Raw genomic sequence first — 19,490 nt, forward strand, 5'->3', positions numbered from 1 at the left:
ACCCTGACATGTCAAAAATACTTTTCTAATTATTATTTTATATGACTGTTAACTTTTCGAAAAACTTCCCATTTAATTTGACAAATATTTGTGAATAATGACTTCTAAAGACTTGCAAACTAAATTAAATACCGATCACGGAGATTCGTCTGGTTATGATACTCACAGAGTCATGGAATCGGCAGCCAATTCGATGAAAGACCTTTATCTAAAAAGTTTGGATAACAGTGGATGTGGGGAATATTCCCCTAAGAAACCCTCATGGAGACCTAGTAAAGTGAACAACAACACCGTCGTATTACATCGTCCCATTCGCCATGCCAGTCAGGCTCAGTCGAGTGAAAAAGTCGTCTCATCGGTAAAATCAGCTGACACTATCATAGAGAAAGACAGCTATAAAACGAACAGATTAATCGGTCCCAAAAGCGCTTCTTACTGCGATCTGCCTAAATCAAAAAGCGAAAGGCCGAGCACGTCTCGAAAATACTGCAAAATTGAATCTCATTGTGATAGTGACGGTGAATCTAGCATGACGGTTCGAAACGAATTTTTAACTCTGGAAAGAAACGGATATTACGAAAGTAATGATAGCTTTACACTCTCGCTAAATTCGCCTTCTTCTAGCGCGACGCAAGACGATCAAGAGGCCTACGAAGTGGCAAGAAGGGAAGCATTCAACGACTGGCTAGCACGTAAGGAAGAAGAGGTTTGTTACAATTTTGTTAGTTTTCAATTTGGGAGGCGGGTTTGTGTACCGCCGCCCGGGAACCATTTATTGGATAACCGACATCTCTGCCCTAGGTCACTCCAAGCAAACCTTCAGCAGGGGTGCCCGGGTTTATAGTTTGAGGTGTCAATGACCCCTAGATTCCTACCAACCCCTCATACCCTTTTCCTTCACAGAACTTCCTTTCCTTAAAAAGATCCTCCACACAGCATCCCCAAAGTATTTTCTCTTACGAACATAAATATAAAGTAATATACCAGGCGTACATGGCTAAGCTTTTGGCGTCTTTAGTTGGAGCTGAGCGCTAAATAAGTTTCAGGGGGCATTCAATTTTTTAAGGGAGGAAAAATTTTTTGTAAGGCACTGCTTTGATATTGATTTGATGTATTAAAAACTAAATTTATTTGTTTTAATTGTAATGTAAATTTAAATTAATTACTTTGTGCGTAGTCGCCGTATACTGTATATATACCGTATACCATAATAATAACAACAAAAGGCATTTAGTTATTTTTTTTTTTTTTTTTTTTTGTAATTATTTTTTATTTTTAATAATATGTTTACATGGTACATAATTAATTTTACATCTTGTATTTTTTTACTACTCTTCCATTGAAAGCATTTGCTTGTGTATGGAAGGGGAGTGTACATAAATGTTGTTGTTAGTTAGTACTTAAATAATTCTTTTTACATAAATGTATGTTTGCTGTCGTATTTTTTTTGATAGTAGTGTATATTAATTTATTATAATTTAAAAAAGAAAGGAAGTTATGGAAAACTAAGGATATTTGTGAGATTAATTAAGTGACAGTAGTTTTTTTTTTCAGAATATTTTTAAAATGTCTCTTGACAGAGAGCAGTATTCGGGTTTTATCATTAATGCTTCTGATTTCTTCTGGTAGACGATTGAAAAAAGTTCTTCCCTGGTAAGTATAATGATGTTGTGCAAAAGACGTATTTAGTTTTGGGCATAGAAAAACATGTCTAAGTCGCATTCTGTTTTCATTTAAAAATTGATATTTATCTTTTTCTTTTATAATTTGGATTAATGAGTTTTTAATATATAGGTCTTTAAATGTAGGTACTTGAAATTCTTCAAACAGGCGTTCTGTTGGGTAGTCAAAGGATTTTTTTAATATAATTTTAATAATTGTTCTTTGTATAATTTCAATTGGAAGAAGGTTACATTTATACGCGGATCCCCAACTAATAATAGCGTATTGTAAAGTGGATTGAACTAAGGCATAGTAAATTAAATATAGATTTTTTATCGACAGAAAGTTTCTAATTCTTAGAAATATATATATTAATTTTCTAATTTTGTTTACTACTTGACATATTTGTTCCTTCCATTTCAGATTTTTATCAATAATTACTCCTAGATATTTAATTTTATTTGTTGTTTTTAGTACTGTACAGTTTGATTTGCAATAGTTTTGGCTGTGAATTTTAGTATTATTATGTATGACAATGTTAAAATTTTTAGGAGTATCATTTGTATGGATTGCAAATGGAATTACAAATGTCTTTTCTTTATTAAGTGACAGTAAATTAGTGTCGAAAAAATTCTTGATCGTGTTGATGTCTTCTGTGGCCTTTAATTCTACATTTTCCCAAGTCGTATCACTTATTATTAATACTGTATCATCGGCGTATGACGTAATTTGACCATGTAAGGGTTGAAAAAAAATATCGTTTACATATATAGTAAATAGAATTGGTCCAAGCACTGTACCTTGGGGGATTCCAAAGCTTGTAATCTCTTGATCACTATTAACACGATTGATTTTTACTACTTGAGGACGGTTTTTTAAGTAGTCGGTGATCCATTTAATTGCGTTGCCTTTTATGCCAATATTATTCAATTTTTTTAATAACATCTCATGGGATATGCTATCGAATGCCTTTCTAAGGTCAATAAATATACCCGCACATTTTTTACCTTTATCTAATGATTCGTAAATGTATGAAGTTACGTTAGCAATAGCATCTTGTGTGCTGAGTGATTTTATAAAGCCAAACTGGTTTTTGTGTAATATTTTATTATTATCTAGAAATTTTACCAATTGTTTTTTTACTATTTTTTCAAAGATCTTTCCTATATTAGAAATTAGACATATTGGGCGATAATTCGTTGCTTGATGTGGATCTCCAGATTTGTAAATAGGTGAGATTATTGTGGTTTTGTAGTTCATTGGAAAAATTCCATTTGTTAAACTTAAGTTTATTAAATGAGTGATAGGTTTTATTAAGTGAGGTTTCATAGTTTTTAACATGTGTGTCGTAATAGAATCAAAACCGGGGGACGAACCTCCTTTCATATTTTCTATTATTTTCGAGATTTCACATTCTGTTGTTGTTTCAAACATTGAAAGTATATTACGTTTCTGTATATTTTTATTTTTATGGTTTTCTTGGTTTGAAGGCTTATGAATATTTTTCGCAAGATTTTTCCCAACATTTGCAAAGAAGGAATTAAATATGTTTGCACATTGTTTAGGCTGTATATTGGCATCTATAATTTTTTTATCATGTTCAATGTACTTAATGTTTTGTGTTTTTTTTGTATTTTCTATGGCGAAATTAACAGTTTTCCACATTTGTTTATGGTTATTTTCTGAAGATAATATTTTATTTTTAAAATACTCTTCTTTACTTTTTTTAATATAAGATGTTAATTTATTTTTATATTTTTTATAGAAAATATATGCTTTTTCATCTTGGGGATTTTTTAAAGTTATTTTGTAAAGTTTTTCTTTATTTCTGATAGATATAATAAGTCCTTTGGTAATCCAAGGTTTTAAACATCTTAATTTTGATTTTATGTATGTTGTTATCTCAGTTGTCGAATTTTTAATGTGTTGTGACATAATATTTTCGAAGTTAGTCGAACAAATTTCAGTATCATCACTGTTTAAAACATTATTCCAATCTTCCTTTTTTAATTTTTCAGAGAGAATAGTCATATCTATTGTTGATTTTTTGGTTATTAAATTATGTTTTATATAATAAATGTTTATTCACTTTTCATACCATACCTATATACACCGTTAGTTAATGTTTATGTTATTTTTTTCATATCGCACAGAGAAAAGAATCTGCCAAAAAGCAGAACCAAAGAAATGAAAAGGAAGTGAGATTAACGCCAGAAGCACGAGAAATACTTTTCAAAAAATGGCTAGATAAGAAAAAATCTCTGAAAGATGCGGAGAAAGCCCGCCAGTTGATGGAGAGGAAAAGAGAAGAAGAAGAGAAAAGAGAGCTGATAAGGGGTAAAGAAGATAAACTCAGAGAATGGGTCGAACGAAAAGAGGAAATGAAAAGAGGTCAGATTATAGCAATTTTATTTAGAATAATACCTACGTGTTACGATACCTACGCTTTATTTAGAATAATACCTACGTGTTACGATACCTACGGTTTACGTAGAATAATACCTACGTGTTTACTATACCTGCGTTTTATTTAGAATAATACCTACGTGTTACGACACCTGCTTTTTATTTAGAATAATACCTACCTACGTGTTACGACACCTGGGTTTTATTTAGAATAATACCTGCCTACCCAGCTGTTAGGAACAAATTCTTAGAATGCCTAAATAAAATCTGAAAATTAAATACTTAACCTTATATTAAAAAAAAGTGAAAACAAATCATTCGGATACAAAAATCGTCTACTTCAATAAAATGATTTACTTTCAGATGGCACTAGTAAATCTCAAGGGCGATGTATTAGGTGGTAGGTGTTATCAGCGCCTTTGCTTCTTTGGGTCCTTGGCGCCTTGGCAAGTCGGCGCCCGGAGCGGACTCCTCCAATTAAGTCTGCACAGGACCGGCCTTGTGTCAGATTCAAAAAAGAAAAGTTTTTGACTATGTTTTACGTAGGTAGAAGGTAGTAGCACATATCAGTTCTGCACGGGGTCGGCCCTGTACCAAACGGCGCTTGGCGCTACTAAAAACCTCAAGGGTACAGTATTTTAGGTGTTAGGTATTATCAGCACCTTAGCTCCTTGGCGCATTGGCAAGTTTGCGCCCGTAGCGGACTGCTCCAATTGCGCTCGCAAAGGACTAGCCCTGGATCTGTACCCGAGAAGCATACGGATGCAAGTTTAAATTTTGGAGATATCTTGAGTAATTTTTGGGTTATTGTGTCGTGTATGATTATTGAGTACAGAGGTGACCGGATAAATCATCACAATGATAATTCATCACATATTTAAAAAGTTATATAAAGTCACGGAAAGTGATGAAACAAAAACTTTATTAACTGGGTTAAGTAGTTTAGGTTACGTTAGGTTAGGTTAAAAACAAATTTCATCGTTTCTAATGACTATATATCACTTTTTAAAAGTGTGTTGAATTGTCACTGTGTTGAGTTAGCATGGAACCGAGTACAGATATTAAATTCACAATGCCTACCAGTATGTGACTATGCAATCGGTGTAACTTTTCAGTGACTTCCAGTCAGGTGTTAGGGATAGGTTTAGTGATTTTTTCAAAACTAACAGCAAATATTAATGCTATTAATACTATTCCAGTCAGGTGTTAGGGATAGGTTTAGGATTTTCTCAAAACTAACAGCAAATATTAATGCTATTATAATACTATTCCAGTCAGGTGTTAGGGATAGGTTTAGGATTTTCTCAAAACTAACAGCAAATATTAATGCTATTAATACTATTCCAGTCAGGTGTTAGGGATAGGTTTAGGATTTCCTCAAAACTAACAGCAAATATTAATGCTATTAATACTATTCCAGTCAGGTGTTAGGGATAGGTTTAGAGATTTTCTCAAAACTAATGGCAAATATTAATGCTATTAATACTATTCCAGTCAGGTGTTAGGGATAGGTTTAGGGATTTTCTCTAAACTAACGGCAAATATTAATGCTATTAATACTATTCCAGTCAGGTGTTAGGGATAGGCTTAGAGATTTTCTCAAAACTAATGGCAAATATTAATGCTATTAATACTATTCCAGTCAGGTGTTAGGGATAGGTTTAGGGATTTTCTCTAAACTAACGGCAAATATTAATGCTATTAATACTATTCCAGTCAGGTGTTAGGGATAGGCTTAGAGATTTTCTCAAAACTAATGGCAAATATTAATGCTATTAATACTATTCCAGTCAGGTGTTAGGGATAGGTTTAGAGATTTTCTCTAAACTAACGGCAAATATTAATGCTATTACACAATCTATCTATATAAATAAAATTGTAAATGTTCGTTTATTCAAAATCTGAAATCTCCGAAAGTTCTTCATCGATTGCTTTGAACTTTTGACACAACGTCGAACACGTGTGTGTTTTTATATACCTATATTATATAGATGTCACCTGTGGCAGGTAAAAACATGCTTATTTCTAAAAACAAGGCCAGCTGTTGGACGTGAAAACAACACGCACTCTATCTGCACAGACAGACTGAGCAACGACAACGCGTAGCGGGGTACACCTAGTTTTAACAAATTTCACAAAACAATAACTTTTTTTCTTTTCAGAGTTGCAACGGAGAGAGAAGGAAAAAGCTGATGCAATCGCCCGAACCAAAAATCAAAGGCGAAAGATGGGCGAGGAAGCGTATCAGCGATGGTTGAAGCAGGCAAAAGACAAACCCCTGCCAGTGCCTCTCAACAAGGGCGAACTAAGTAAGTGGAGCTTTTTGAAGGAGGTGTCTTTCATTTTTAGTTTTTTAACAAAGTCAAAAAGAATGTGACCTTAATGGGGTATCTCGTTCTAAACTCACATTGTACCTATATGGTTTTGTGTATGAATTAGAATTTAGGTCTTTTTTTGGAAGTATGTTCATTTTAAACAAAAGCTAACAATTCGCGTTCTTGTTGTAGAATAACATATTTATTTATTTATTGTTACATTGTATCTTTTTACGTTAGAATTTTTAACCTCACTTTGGACAAGCCTGTGTTGAGGTAATACATAATTTGATTTCTAAAGTTCATTTACGAGTTAGAAATGCCTCACACTTTACACTAATTTATTATTTGTTTTATTTTAGATATTAGTACATTTAACTTAAAAATTACCAATTATAAGTATCTCTTTTAAATTTATTAAATGGTGTAGTTTTTATGTTTTCCGTATTGGCTTTGTCCTTTTTTGGTATTGATTTCATTTCGCGTCCTAGTGTTATGTCTGTTGTACATAATTTTTTTAAAAAGTAATTACTATTTATTTATTGGTATGTAGCAGTAGGTAACGATATCCTTCCACAGACCGCCTTCTATGTAGACCACATTTTATGTATACCTCATTTTATGTAGACCGTTCTTTATCTGTTATCGCTGTTGTCGGATATTTTATGCATTTGACATACATTTAATAGATGCGCAAGTCACTTCCATAATATATATTGTTTTGACGTATCATTTGATATCGATCATTTCAGCAGATTGTGATTATTATTCAGTACGATAGAAAATAAGTAAAAATGCAACCGGTACCGTTCTATACTCTTAGAACTGCCTCGAAGTATATGTCTTTCACAGTGTGACAGATTGTCGTACGAATATGATCCTTATAAAATCTTTCGATACACATTATTTATTTAATTTTTTATTCATCTCATTCAAGTGTAATAAATAGAAAATTCTTAATTGATAATGGATAAAAATTAAATGAGGTAAACAAAGATTGATTCTGTTGTTTTGAATTATAGTAATGAATTTTAATTAATGTAGTGCGATTTGGTGAACAATATTTTTTGTCTGTCCATCTTTAACCAATATGAATAGATAAAGCGTACACAACTTAAAAATGAATTACCACACTTTTTCCTTTAAAAAAATCTTAAAATCGCATTATACAATATTGAGGGTTTGAGATTTTTTTTAGATCTCGACAACAAAGCCACCCCCCTATCGGGTCCAAAACTATCCTGCGTTTCAAGTTGGAACCAACCTTACACATTCACAAAATGTTATTGAAATTCGTTGGACAGTTTTAGAAATAAGCGTGTACGAACACATGATTTTTAAACTTTAATATATATATACAGGGTGTATCGGCACGTACCCAACAAACTTTAATTAGCTATTCCTTAGCACATTTGGAGTAAAAAATGTTATGGGCACTTCGGGCTGTCCGGTAACATTTTTTTTTTCAATTTAAAAAAAAAAAATAAAAAATTTCCGCACTCCGTCACTGTCATTGGCATTGTTTCTCGTGCTCAACAGCTGTTATTAGCAAGTATGACGAAAAGTGTCTTCGCTCTTTCGTACACACTAAATAATAATAGTTAAAAATATGGATATATAATATTTCAATTCTAAGCCATCGGCATGTAGCTACCGATATTTCTATTACAAACAAATTGTGATTTAATTCCGAAGTTTCCTTTACAAAAATGATCATTGTCCACATTGACGCACATTCAAGAACGACCATTGTCCATATTACTTTTCAAGAAGGATGATTATCTAATTCATTTGTGACACTCAGTACAGCCGTGTGTCGCTTTTAGAAAAGGTTATTTTACTCGGCACTATGAGCGATATTGAATATTTTAGAAACGTACAAGGCTGATTTGCAAAATTTGGCATTCGTAACACCAAAAATTTTGTTTTGTGACATTTAACGGTATCAAACCCTTCATATTATGTTTTCACACTTTCATAACGTAAATCACCCCATAAGCAACAATGCCAATGGTGTTCCATCCCTGCATGGAGAAAAATTAATATTACTTATTTATTAAGAATCTTTTTAAATTTGTCATAATATGTCAATAAAGATGAGATACTGAGATATGAGTACCACCGTAATAAAGCTACGCTTGTGTGTATGGGGAATGTGTCATTTATATATTTGTAGCGTCAAGAGAACATCCAGAATGTCTCATTAATAATAGACAGCTCGACGCTACTTAGGTACGTACTTGCAGGTACGTACTTGCAGGTACGTACTTGCAGCCGAAATTAAAACAAAGCAACCTACCTACGTCGCAGTCGATCTGTCACACTACGACAACTCGCCAGAAGGTTCGAGTCTACCGCCTATGCATAATTGCCGCGCTGTCGAAGATTCCTGAAACACACAGACTGTGCGAGTGCCTGGATTTAGTTGCCATTTAACTACCTGCTGTTGCCACCGGCCGAACAGTATAAATGTGCCCGACGCAGCGAGTCAGTCAGCCAGTCATCAGTCCGCCGTCATTTAACAAGAATCAACGAGTGATAATTCGCGCTCCTCTTACTAGCGCGAAGGAAAAGATACCCGGCTTCGCCCGTACCATCATGGACTCCATCGGGACATCATCATAGCGCCTTGTCCAGATCGCCGTCCCTGGCAAGCGCTACTCGGATTACAAGCGCCCTGGTTCCAGTGTCTCTGACCAGCGCTTCTTCCCCGTCACCATGACCACCACGAGGACACGCAGCATCCTCACTGGTCTACGCCGCTCCCGCTCAACTGCCTACAAGGTCCGCCGCACCTTCGCCCTTCCGTCAGCACTGGAGTATTGATTCCCCAGATCGCCAGTGCCTGACAGTCATCGAGTCCGGTCTCAACGCGCCGTCGCCAAATACCGCCTAGACCACATCACCGCAGCAACCGGAGTATTCAACATTTGTCCTACATCATCTCCTCGTCACGGCAACTGACTCAATAAACACAGTGAACTTCACGACACGCCTTTTATTTCGTGCCTCACACCAATAATCCCCAAATATTCATATATTAGCAATACTAATTTTTCTCCGTGTGGTCCTTGACGTATCTTTTAACCCTTCCAACGTTTAAGGGTCATATATGACCGGGCGTCCATATTTTATAAAAGTATTTTCATCTTTTTTTCTATCACACGGAAATGCATACTTTTTTTGAGGATAGAAAGAAAAATAATTGTTTTTTTCAGTTTGTTTCAAACATGTATACTAGATGCGATTAATAAAATCCTAAAAATAGCCAAAATTAATAATTCATATTTCACGCCGCTATCGTAACAATTGATTTAATTTTAAATACTATTTTTTATTATATTAAATGAGGGTACAGTTTTCTTAAAAAATCCCCAAACAAAACGAACGTTTTGTCGAAATATCGAGTTCTCTCAATTTTTCGATGATTGGAGTACAAAATTAAGTAAAAATGTGGTTAGCGTTTTTGACAACATTTTTCACGTTTCATATTAAAATTTTATTATTTAGAAATATTACATTTTTATTTTAATTGCATCCGCCCGAAATATAATTTTATCTAGTTTCTAAAACAGTATTTGTTTTTACGCAAACTTACCAAATAAGATGTATATAGCGCATTTGAAATGCACAGAAAACATTGCAAACTGAAAAAAAGTGATTTATCGAAACTATCATATTAGGTTTTTGAACCGTGCTTTCCTATTGCTAATGTGAATAATGTATTAAATATGCCATTGTTTCAGGCATGCGTGGCTCAATCTCATCCATGTATGTAAATCCCCAACCGTGGAAATGCTCCGAAGAGAAAGATGAAAATTCATCGACGTCGAGTTGAGATATTATTAGAGTACCATCCTTAGTTACTTTTTTATATGCATGAAATTGCTTATTTTACTCAAATGAATTGAAATCACTTAATGCAAAACTTATTATTTCATTACTCATTTTACTGAAACAAAAATATGTTTTATAATAATTATAGTCCTGTAAAAATCTTGTAAAAAAATAAACTTTGTTCAATTTTTTTTTTTTTTTTCAAAACAGTTTTTGTGTTTTCGTGTTTATAGCTGTTAAACGCTAAATTAAGGTTTTCAACATGTGGATCACAAAAATAAATAATAAAACACAGTTTTAACTAATTTGTTTATTAATTTTTATTTGAATTCACTCAAGTCGGTTGTGTCGCCTAAAACATTGGATCGACATTAAAAAAATTTTCTACGGCCTATAAAATATCAAAATATGAAAATATGTTGTGAAAAGAGAAACAAGGTTTCTTAAAAATACAATATTATTTTAAGTTTTAAATAAAAAAAATATTTAACAATAACATAAAGTTGAAAAACACAATAATTTCAACCATAATAGTGAGTAAGTTTATGATATTTTGGACGAACAAAAGAATTGTCCTCTTACGGGTCGGTAAGCAATCAAAAATTAAGTTCGTTTTAATGAGGTAACGGTCTGGAGCGCAGTTTAGGGTGAAATTTTTCTGCGCAGGGTCTTACTGCAATTGGTTTATTTCGATTGCTTACCGACTCGTGGGATGACGGGCTAACTCTCCGCTGAGCGTTGTACTGTCATAGTGACGTCTTGGTAGTATTTCACGAACTGGCCGCACTGACAATGGAGTAAAATGACAAATTAAAGTTTTTTCACAATGCGCTATCAAAAGTTTACGCATTAGATTTGTTAATATAGTAAGAATTCACAAAATAATTGAATTATTTAATTCAATGATTCTGAGATCTATTTTGACAAATTGTTGTCAACTATGTAGTTGTGAGCGAACGCTCATTAAAAATGTGATTTTTTCTCCTAATTTAGCGTTCGCACAGGGTATCGATTCTCCAATACAGGCCGCTCGCAATCGCCGTCGAAAGTACATACATTGGTCGATTCTTATTCTCGTGGAATGACTTCGGCGAGAATCGAGGCCCTGATTTACTGATGAAAGCGAACGTAATAATAAATGCACCCCTCTAAAACACGGTGTCGACAAAATCGATATAATGACGGAAATGCATTATTTAATTTTATACTATTGTGTGTTTCTTAAGTTTACACAAGGGAATATAATATCAATGTAAAGCATGGTAAAAACTTAAAATTACAGTATTCTAAGTTGTTTTAAAGTCATGCTAGAAAATTTTCTGTAACATTACAAAACTAAACATAAGAGTGAATTACAGGAGCCAGGTATTACAGGAAAACAACAAAGCAAATCCAAGCGGTGTTTCGCGCGATTTGCGGTTGCTTGGTTCCTTTCTTGAGGTTTAGTTCGGCAGTTCGGCTCGCATCTGTATACTTAGCATAGGTAACACACTCGTAGGTCGTGAGAATATTCTTTAACGATGAAATAGTACAAAGTTCACATATTAAAAGTCATGCTACAAACTGAACGGTAACATTACAAAACTAAACTTGTTAAAATGTTTTTAAGAGTGAAATAGAGGATGTTGCGTAGTGACAATATTCTCTAACGATAAAACAGTACAAAGATCACATTTTATTTTTATTTTATTTTTTTATTTTATTTTATTTTGGACAACAAACAGTTTTAGTATTTACAATGTATAGTGAAATATGTATAATTATTAAACCAATAAGAGATTTTCACTATCATAATTTTTTTGGTAAGCAAGAAAGAGTTATACAAGTTTAAAAGGGTTTGGATGGTGGGAGAGAGTAAAAGGGGATGTATCTAGTCTGTGTTGAGTAGTATGTTTTGTATCTATGTTATTTATTGATTTAGGGTTTGAAAAGTGAGGTGCTGTATTAAATACATCGAATTCACTGTATGAAGTGTTATACATGTATGAAGCGCGGTGAATGAAAGTGTTTTGTTTTGGGTTGGTATTGCAATGAGGGATATTTAATGTGTGGTGTTGTCTGGTTTGTCTGATGGGCACCTTAACAGGATTCTTTGAAGGAGTTCCGGGCATTTTATCATAGAGATGGCTATTTTTTGTAAGATTATTAAGTCTGCTGAATTTCCACGATTTTCCAGTGACGAATTCCTGAAAATCGCAGTTGACTCCTAATAACTCATATGAGGACGATAGTCCCAAAAATTTAGGTCTCGCTAGAAAATGAACGGTAACATCACAAAACTGAACTTAAATGTTTTTAAGCGTGAAATTGAGGATGTAATATACTCGTAGATCGTGACAATATTCTCTAATGGTAAAACAGTACAAAGTTACATTTTAATTTGGTGAGAAAAACGTTAATTCAAGGTTTCTTTTAGTAGGCTTCCTCTTCTTCCTTAAGTCGCAGGATGTCCGATTTGTTCATGAAGTAGTAAGAAGGCTGTCTTCCTTTGAGGTCCTTAAGAACTCTCTTGGCTCCTGCCTTGATAAGGATTCTGCTGGTTGCCTCCACGTTGTCAACACCCATGGCGTAATGTAAAGCGGTGCGCTCCAACTAATTAAAGCGACAACATTTACACCAAATGAATTATTAGCAAAAGATGTTGGTCCTTTTTAAATCAGTTTTTTTTCTAAACAATATTAAAAATATTTACTACACGAACCTTTTGAAAGATTCTAAATAAGATATCCAGTTGGGTTACACATGATTATGCATGGAGAGAATTACACATAGGTACTAGAATTACAACCAGGTAGCAATAACAAGAAGTTATTCATCTTACATTGTCCCCGACCCTCAAGGTCTCCGGGTAGCTCCTGGCGATGAACTCGGCCAGATCCTCGTTCTGCGCCAGCACGGCCACGTGCAGCGAGCAGCGGCCGTAGGAGTTCTTGGCCACGGCCATCATGCGGCCGGACATCAGGTTGCGGTGACCGACGTCCCCGCGGTGTGGTCGGCCTAGCGCCTCTCGTACGTGGTCTTCGTCACCCTGCCGTATGGCCTGGTGCAAGCGCTCGCGAGAATCCTTATAATAATTTATTTACTAATGCATAAGCCAAAAACAGTATTTTTTAACACTATAATGAATGCCTAAAACATCTTAGGTTTAGTTTCCTCTAAATAAATAGAGGGAGGGATAAAGGAGAGATCCAGGATCCAGGGGTGGCGGCGGTGGCCTCATGTGGGCATTGAAGGGGATGTCGAGAGTAATAAAACGCATCGCTTAAGGTCGTAGTGTCAGATTTAAAAAATACAAGCAATACATTGTCACAAAGATTATATCTTTGAAACGTTTGTCGCTGTGTCATAGGTATAATCATAAACATAAGAAAATTAGGTTATTGTAACCCTTAACTCTACCACCTTCATAGGTGCCACTTCTATGAAAATGGCTTGAAAGAAGGGTTTTTCAGTTTTCCAATCATTTTTAATCATTTTTATTTATTTATTTATTTATTGTTTGAAACATTTACAGAGTGTTAACAATTATAACATTTATATTATTTCGGTGGGAATGTGCACATATATTAACACCCCAATTAAAAATGTTCACAGCATGCGTAAACAAGGTTTAGTTGATATTAGGCGGAGATGCTAGTGGTGAAAGAAAAAAAAATACAAATATAATAATAATTAAAAAGAAATATAAAACATGAATATTAAGTATGAAATATAAAATATAGTAAATGTACAGAGAAAGGATAAGGAAGAAAAGTAAAGAAAATAATAAAGCAAATATATCTCTTAACTGTTCTCCATAACATATCATGGTAGAAGATGGTTAATTTGTTTTTTAAAATATGCGAGACTGTTTGCGAATATATCTATAAGGTCGCATTCAACTGTATTGTACAGACGACACATTCTAGATAGTGGATTGAAATATGCAATATTATTATTAAATATATCAATATGGAATATATTTTGGCTCCTTAAATTATGTCTATTAGGGACTTTAATATGAATATTGCTCAGACAATTAGTGGTAAGAAGTTTATCATGAATAATTTTATATAAACATATTAAGTCTGCAAATTGTCTTCTTTTTTCCAATGTCGTAAATTTGAAGTTTAGTAGACGTTCTTCATAAGATTTGAGTGAGGCATTTAATCCAAGTTTATATGATAACAGTCTTAGGAATTTTTTTTGCACAGATTCAATACTTTTAGAATATTTTATATAATGTGGGTTCCAGATAACACTCCCATATTCCAATTTGCTTCTGACCAACGAGTTGTATAATGTTATAATGGATTGGGGGTATTTAAATGGTTTCGATATTCTATGAATGAATCCAATCATTTTCATTGATTTACTTATAATATCATTTATGTGTACATCAAATATAAACTTTGAATCAAGAGTGATTCCTAGATCTCTTATAGTGGTGACTGCATTTAATCGTACATTATTAATGGAATATGCAAAATCCTTTCGTTTTCTGTTACGAGTAAAAGTAATAATGTAACATTTTTCAATATTTAAAAACATATCGTTTTGAATGCACCAGCTATTTAGTGTGCAAAGGTCTTCTTGAAGCTTAACATGATCACAATCAGTGGAAATTTTGCGGTAAATCTTGAGATCATCGGCAAATAGAACAAAGTCACAGCGTAACATGGGGCCAAGGTCGTTAATAAAGATTAAGAAAAGCAGTGGGCCAAGATTGGACCCCTGGGGTACGCCTGATGTTACAATTATGGGAGGTGATTCGTACCCATTAATAAGTACTAATTGTGTTCTATTTTCTAAGTAAGACTTAAGCCATCTAAAAAGATCACCGTGAATACCTAATCGATCAAGCTTCTGTAGTAGAATAGAATGGTTAACTTTATCAAATGCCTTTTGAAAATCTGTGTAAATGGCATCTACTTGAGTTCTTTCATTGAAAGCATTACAAACATAATCACAAAAGTCAAGAAGATTTGAATTTATAGATCTGCTGGGAACAAACCCATGTTGATTGATGCATAATTGCGGTTTAAAGTGTGAAAATACAGAAATATATATTATAGATTCAAAGACTTTCGCAAAACAAGATAAAATGCTGATTGGTCGGTAATTTTTCACAAAAGATTTATCACCAGATTTATGTATTGGAACAATATGTGCATTTTTCCACAAGTCTGGGAAAGTTCCTGAAGATAATGATTCATTATATATTAAAAGAAGTGGGTTAATCAGCGAGCTGGAACAACATCTTACAAACAAGGGAGGTATTTTATCAGGTCCTGGGCCTTTGGATGTATCGATTTTTTCTAAACAAGATTTAATGGTTTCCTTGCTAACATTAATTTTTCCAAGATTAAATTGGTTGTTTTGTGAAACTTTTGGCATGGCAGTATATAACAAGGGATTAGATTGAGTATAAACGGATGCGAAATAATTAGAGAAAAGATTGGCAATGTGTTGTCCATTATCTGCAGATATAGAATCCAGGTGCATTGATTTAGGAATGCAATTGGTAGTACGCAACGATTTTGAGTATGCCCAGAAAGCTTTTACATTTACTTTTATGCCTTGTTCAACAGAATTTATATATGATAAATAGCATTTTTTTTGCATTTTTTTCGATCTTTTTCTTAGAATACCAAACTCAGCATAGTCTAGCGGGTTTTTATATTTATTGGCCCGCAGTCTTACTTTATTTTTCTCTTTGAGGAGCTTAATAAGAGACTGACTAAACCATTTGGGGTAGTGATTTCTTATTTGTGTTTTTTTTTTCGGGATATGTTTATCAATAATATCCCACAAAGTATCGTAGAATAATTGTACCTTATTGTTGACATTCGAGTTACTGAAAAGTGAGATCCAATTAACATTTGACAGATCTAGACGACAAGCTTCATAATTTCCTTTCTTAAAATTGTATTTAATAGGGCAATGATTATCTTTTAAGTATTTCAGTTTTTCAAATTTTAAAATCATTTCGAAAGGGGGATGATGATTGTCGACTTTTGATAACCCTGTTGTTCTAGACAGATTAATATTAGTTTCATCACAAAAAAGTAGGTCAAGAATATTAGAATTTCCATTAAGAATATAATTGAATTGGTGAAGGTTACACATTGAGGCCAAGTTGACAACACAGTGAGCTTTATGACTAGTGTAGTTGGACGGAGCTAGTGTTTTGTTGTTATATGCTATGTCTGGTGTCCATTTAATCTCAGGTAAATTAAAGTCGCCGATAATTATAAATTTAGATTTCGGATTACTATGTTGTAGATAAATATCCTGAATATTCTTGATTCTATTACAGTAATCATCAACAGATAAATTGGGAGGAATATATAATACACAAATGTAGATAAGTGAGTTAGAATATTCGTGCGGTTTTATTGATAACCATAAATCTTCTCCATCACTTTCCCAAGATGATTTGCGTGTTGTTATTAATTTTTTATCGACTGCTGCTAAAACTCCACCGCCTTCTCTGGATGCTGAACTAGTGGATTCGCGATCTCTTCGAAAAACTAGGTAACGCTCGTCAAACAATTCATTACTAAATATTGATGAATTTAACCATGTTTCAGTGAAGCAGATTATATCGTAATTGTTGATTGAAATTTCATTTTTTATATCATTTGTTTTAGTTTTGACTCCTCTAACGTTTTGATAAAAAAAATTCAGTTCCATTTTGTTTTGTTAAGATTTTGATAGATTATACATTCTACAGATAAATTAAATTGGGAAATTTAGGTGAGAGAATCCAAGGAGTCATGATCGCGGATCAACAGTACGTGAGCAGAGTTTTCATTTTTTCGTACAAAGATCCGTCCATTTCGGATCCATACGAATTTATGATGTGTTTCTTTGGCTTTCATCCTAGTAGCTGCATACAGGGCCTTATTTGCGGGAGAGAGATGTTCACTGACGTAAATTGGTGATTTCGTGCCATCGATGCCTATGTGTGTAGAATTTAGTTTGTTCGTCTTGTTTTTTTTATTGAAGTTGGCAACTGCAGCCAGCACTTCATTCTTTACCCTCACGCTTGGAAGCTTCACTATTATTGACTTGGGTCGGCTGGATTCAGGATGGACCTTGGGGACCCGATGTAAGTGAAGTATTTCAGATTCAGCAATGGGACGGGAAATTACGCTTCCAAGTTGTTTGATGATGGATACTAAGTTCTCAGATCTATTTTCAGGAACACACTGAATCTCTACATTGGTTTCTCTGGCCATCTGTTCAATTTGGGATACGCGCGTGTTAAGATTACGCATTTCTGTGTGAAGCCTCGTATTTTCGGCCTGTAAGCTTTTGATGGTGGCTAGTGATTCCGAGAACATTTTTTTTAGGTCCCCGTATTCAGCGGAGATGAAGTTTACGGACTTTTTTAACTCCGGTAGAATGTTGAGTTTGTCGTGAAAAGATTCGAACTCTGATGCAATACATCGTCGAACTATAAGCATTATCTGCTCGACATCCGGGTTCTGAGGCGACTTCATACCGCACGCAGGAGAAGCAGTAGACACTCTGTTCCCGCTCGAAGATTGGTTGACTTTCAGATCATCTTTGCAGTCAATACAGATCCAGGTATCACGCTTAACACCCATCTTCCTAAAGTTAGTTTCTTTCATGTTCACACAGAAGAAATGGTAGTTAAGCAGACATGTAGAGCATTTAATGCCATCACCGGAGAGTATTTCACTCTTACAGTGTTTACAAGACATATTTATATAAAATAATTTATTGACACGGGATGTTTAATTTTTAGCGCCTGTTGGTTGGCAAACTCCGCAGCTCCTTTGATAACTGATACCGACGCCTGTTGGCGGGCAAGCTGATGGTAAGTTTATTTAAAAAAAAAAGATTCGCCGGTGTAAGGATCGAACCACGGGCGCTGGCAAGTACAGTATCGGATATGGTGCATTAACCCACGTTGCTGTGGGCCTCTTATACGGAGTGGCGAATTTTGCTCTTATATTCTTCGGTGTTGGTTTTAGCGAACTTGTAATTATTACGCTATTTCAAATTAATTATTGTGGCATTTGTAGATATATATTTTTATAACACAATATTGCACTTAAATAATGTTATTTATACACCGTTACGGTAAGAGCGGATAGGATGGTTTAGTTCTTTTACACTGCACAAAATAGTGTTTTTTTTTTAAATTTAATAGTGTACAAGATCGCGTTTGACGTTTGACGTGCGTGTTTCACTTGTGAGACTTGTTTTTTAAATTGTTTTTTTTTTATATCTTGTCGGTAGAGAACCGGAAAAAAAATATTATAGGGCGGAAGCCCTCGCAAAACACTATCCGCGAACTTAACTTTTCGTACTTAACTTGTAATAAAAATGTATAAACAAACTGAAATATGCAGAGTGAGAAATAACGCAGCCTATGTATCAACTGACGAACTAACGACATTTTATCAGTCTTAAGATGCAATTAATAGATATAAAGATTAAAACAAATGTATTGACTATAAGATTGATTGCCTGCACAGAAAAAAAGAACATAAGCTTTCAATTCTTTTATTGTTATGGTCGAAATTGTAAGAAATAAAATTGATCAAAATTTTCCTTTTATTTATAGAACTTATGCACTGTGAATTAATGACTAAGAATAATATTCAAGGACGGAAATTGATGAACCTGAAGGGCCGAGAAAAAGAAAATTGATTACTACTTGCAGCAGATATATGTGGGATTCCCCGTCAATCGATATTCAAATGAATAGTGATGATTTTGATTGAGAAATAGGAGAATTATTTACTTACCTCGAAATCGGATACAATGCCAAACAGCTCTTTCATTTCATTATGTCCTCGTTGAGCCACTATATCAGTGACCGGGACTCCCTCGTCATCCGCCACGTCCAAAATGTGGTCATAGCCTTCTAAAATCAGTTCCTTCACTTTATCTGTTTCACCTGTAGATAAAAAATGATACTTTAAAATGATTGAATAAAACAAAACTAAAATGATTGAATACAACAATAAAATAATACCAGCGCGAGTCGTGCATATTCCGATATGCACAAAAAAATTGTTTTACCGTACTACAGAGACAACAGCATCGGATGTTATTGAGGCAGCTCGACCCGCCGAAACGGTGGCATGAGCGAGACAGATTACACTCATAAGAGAAGTGCAGATATAAAACTCATCCTGTGCACCATCGACGAATGTGGGAAGTGCCTTAAAGGCAAATGCATTTTGAACAACTTTGATCATGCGTAATCCAATGCGTCTGGGGTAGATTCGTTTAGTAAAACTTACAATG

At 34.2% G+C, this 19,490-nt stretch overlaps 2 protein-coding genes across 2 annotated transcripts in view; one reads left to right on the forward strand and one right to left on the reverse strand.

Annotated features, from left to right (window-relative positions):
* The first annotated feature begins 529 nt into the window (after positions 1-529).
* Positions 530-10,422, forward strand: LOC149420230 (uncharacterized). Its single transcript, XM_089636320.1, has 4 exons — positions 530-706; positions 3,816-4,053; positions 6,231-6,377; positions 10,130-10,422. The coding sequence occupies exons 1-4, from the start codon at positions 530-532 to the stop codon at positions 10,219-10,221; spliced, it is 654 nt and encodes a 217-aa protein (XP_089492446.1). The 3' UTR covers positions 10,222-10,422.
* Positions 10,423-12,243: 1,821 nt separating this feature from the next.
* The window catches only part of LOC149420231 (uncharacterized), a 41,354-nt gene continuing 34,107 nt past the window's right edge, over positions 12,244-19,490 (reverse strand). The window contains exons 17-19 of the mRNA XM_089636056.1: positions 18,986-19,137; positions 13,042-13,284; positions 12,244-12,812 (exon numbers count right to left, since the gene is read on the reverse strand). Coding sequence (XP_089492182.1) covers positions 12,633-12,812; positions 13,042-13,284; positions 18,986-19,137 — 575 coding nt within the window. The 3' untranslated portion in view covers positions 12,244-12,632. The remainder of the gene's footprint in view (positions 12,813-13,041; positions 13,285-18,985; positions 19,138-19,490) is intronic.

The sequence above is a fragment of the Hesperophylax consimilis genome, chromosome 10 (genome assembly GCF_061612785.1).
Source record: "Hesperophylax consimilis isolate HC1 chromosome 10, BYU_Hcon_1.0, whole genome shotgun sequence".
In the NCBI taxonomy this organism is placed as follows: Eukaryota; Metazoa; Arthropoda; class Insecta; order Trichoptera; family Limnephilidae; genus Hesperophylax; species Hesperophylax consimilis.

What these genes read in the sequence shown, in the direction of transcription:
- LOC149420230 (XM_089636320.1), top strand. Translation starts at nt 530, where the DNA reads ATGACGGTTCGAAACGAATTTTTAACTCTGGAAAGAAACGGATATTAC. An exon ending in TAGCACGTAAGGAAGAAGAG is followed by an intron (nt 707 to 3,815) that starts GTTTGTTACAAT and finishes CATATCGCACAG; the next exon opens with AGAAAAGAATCTGCCAAAAA. An exon ending in AAAAGAGGAAATGAAAAGAG is followed by an intron (nt 4,054 to 6,230) that starts GTCAGATTATAG and finishes TTTTCTTTTCAG; the next exon opens with AGTTGCAACGGAGAGAGAAG.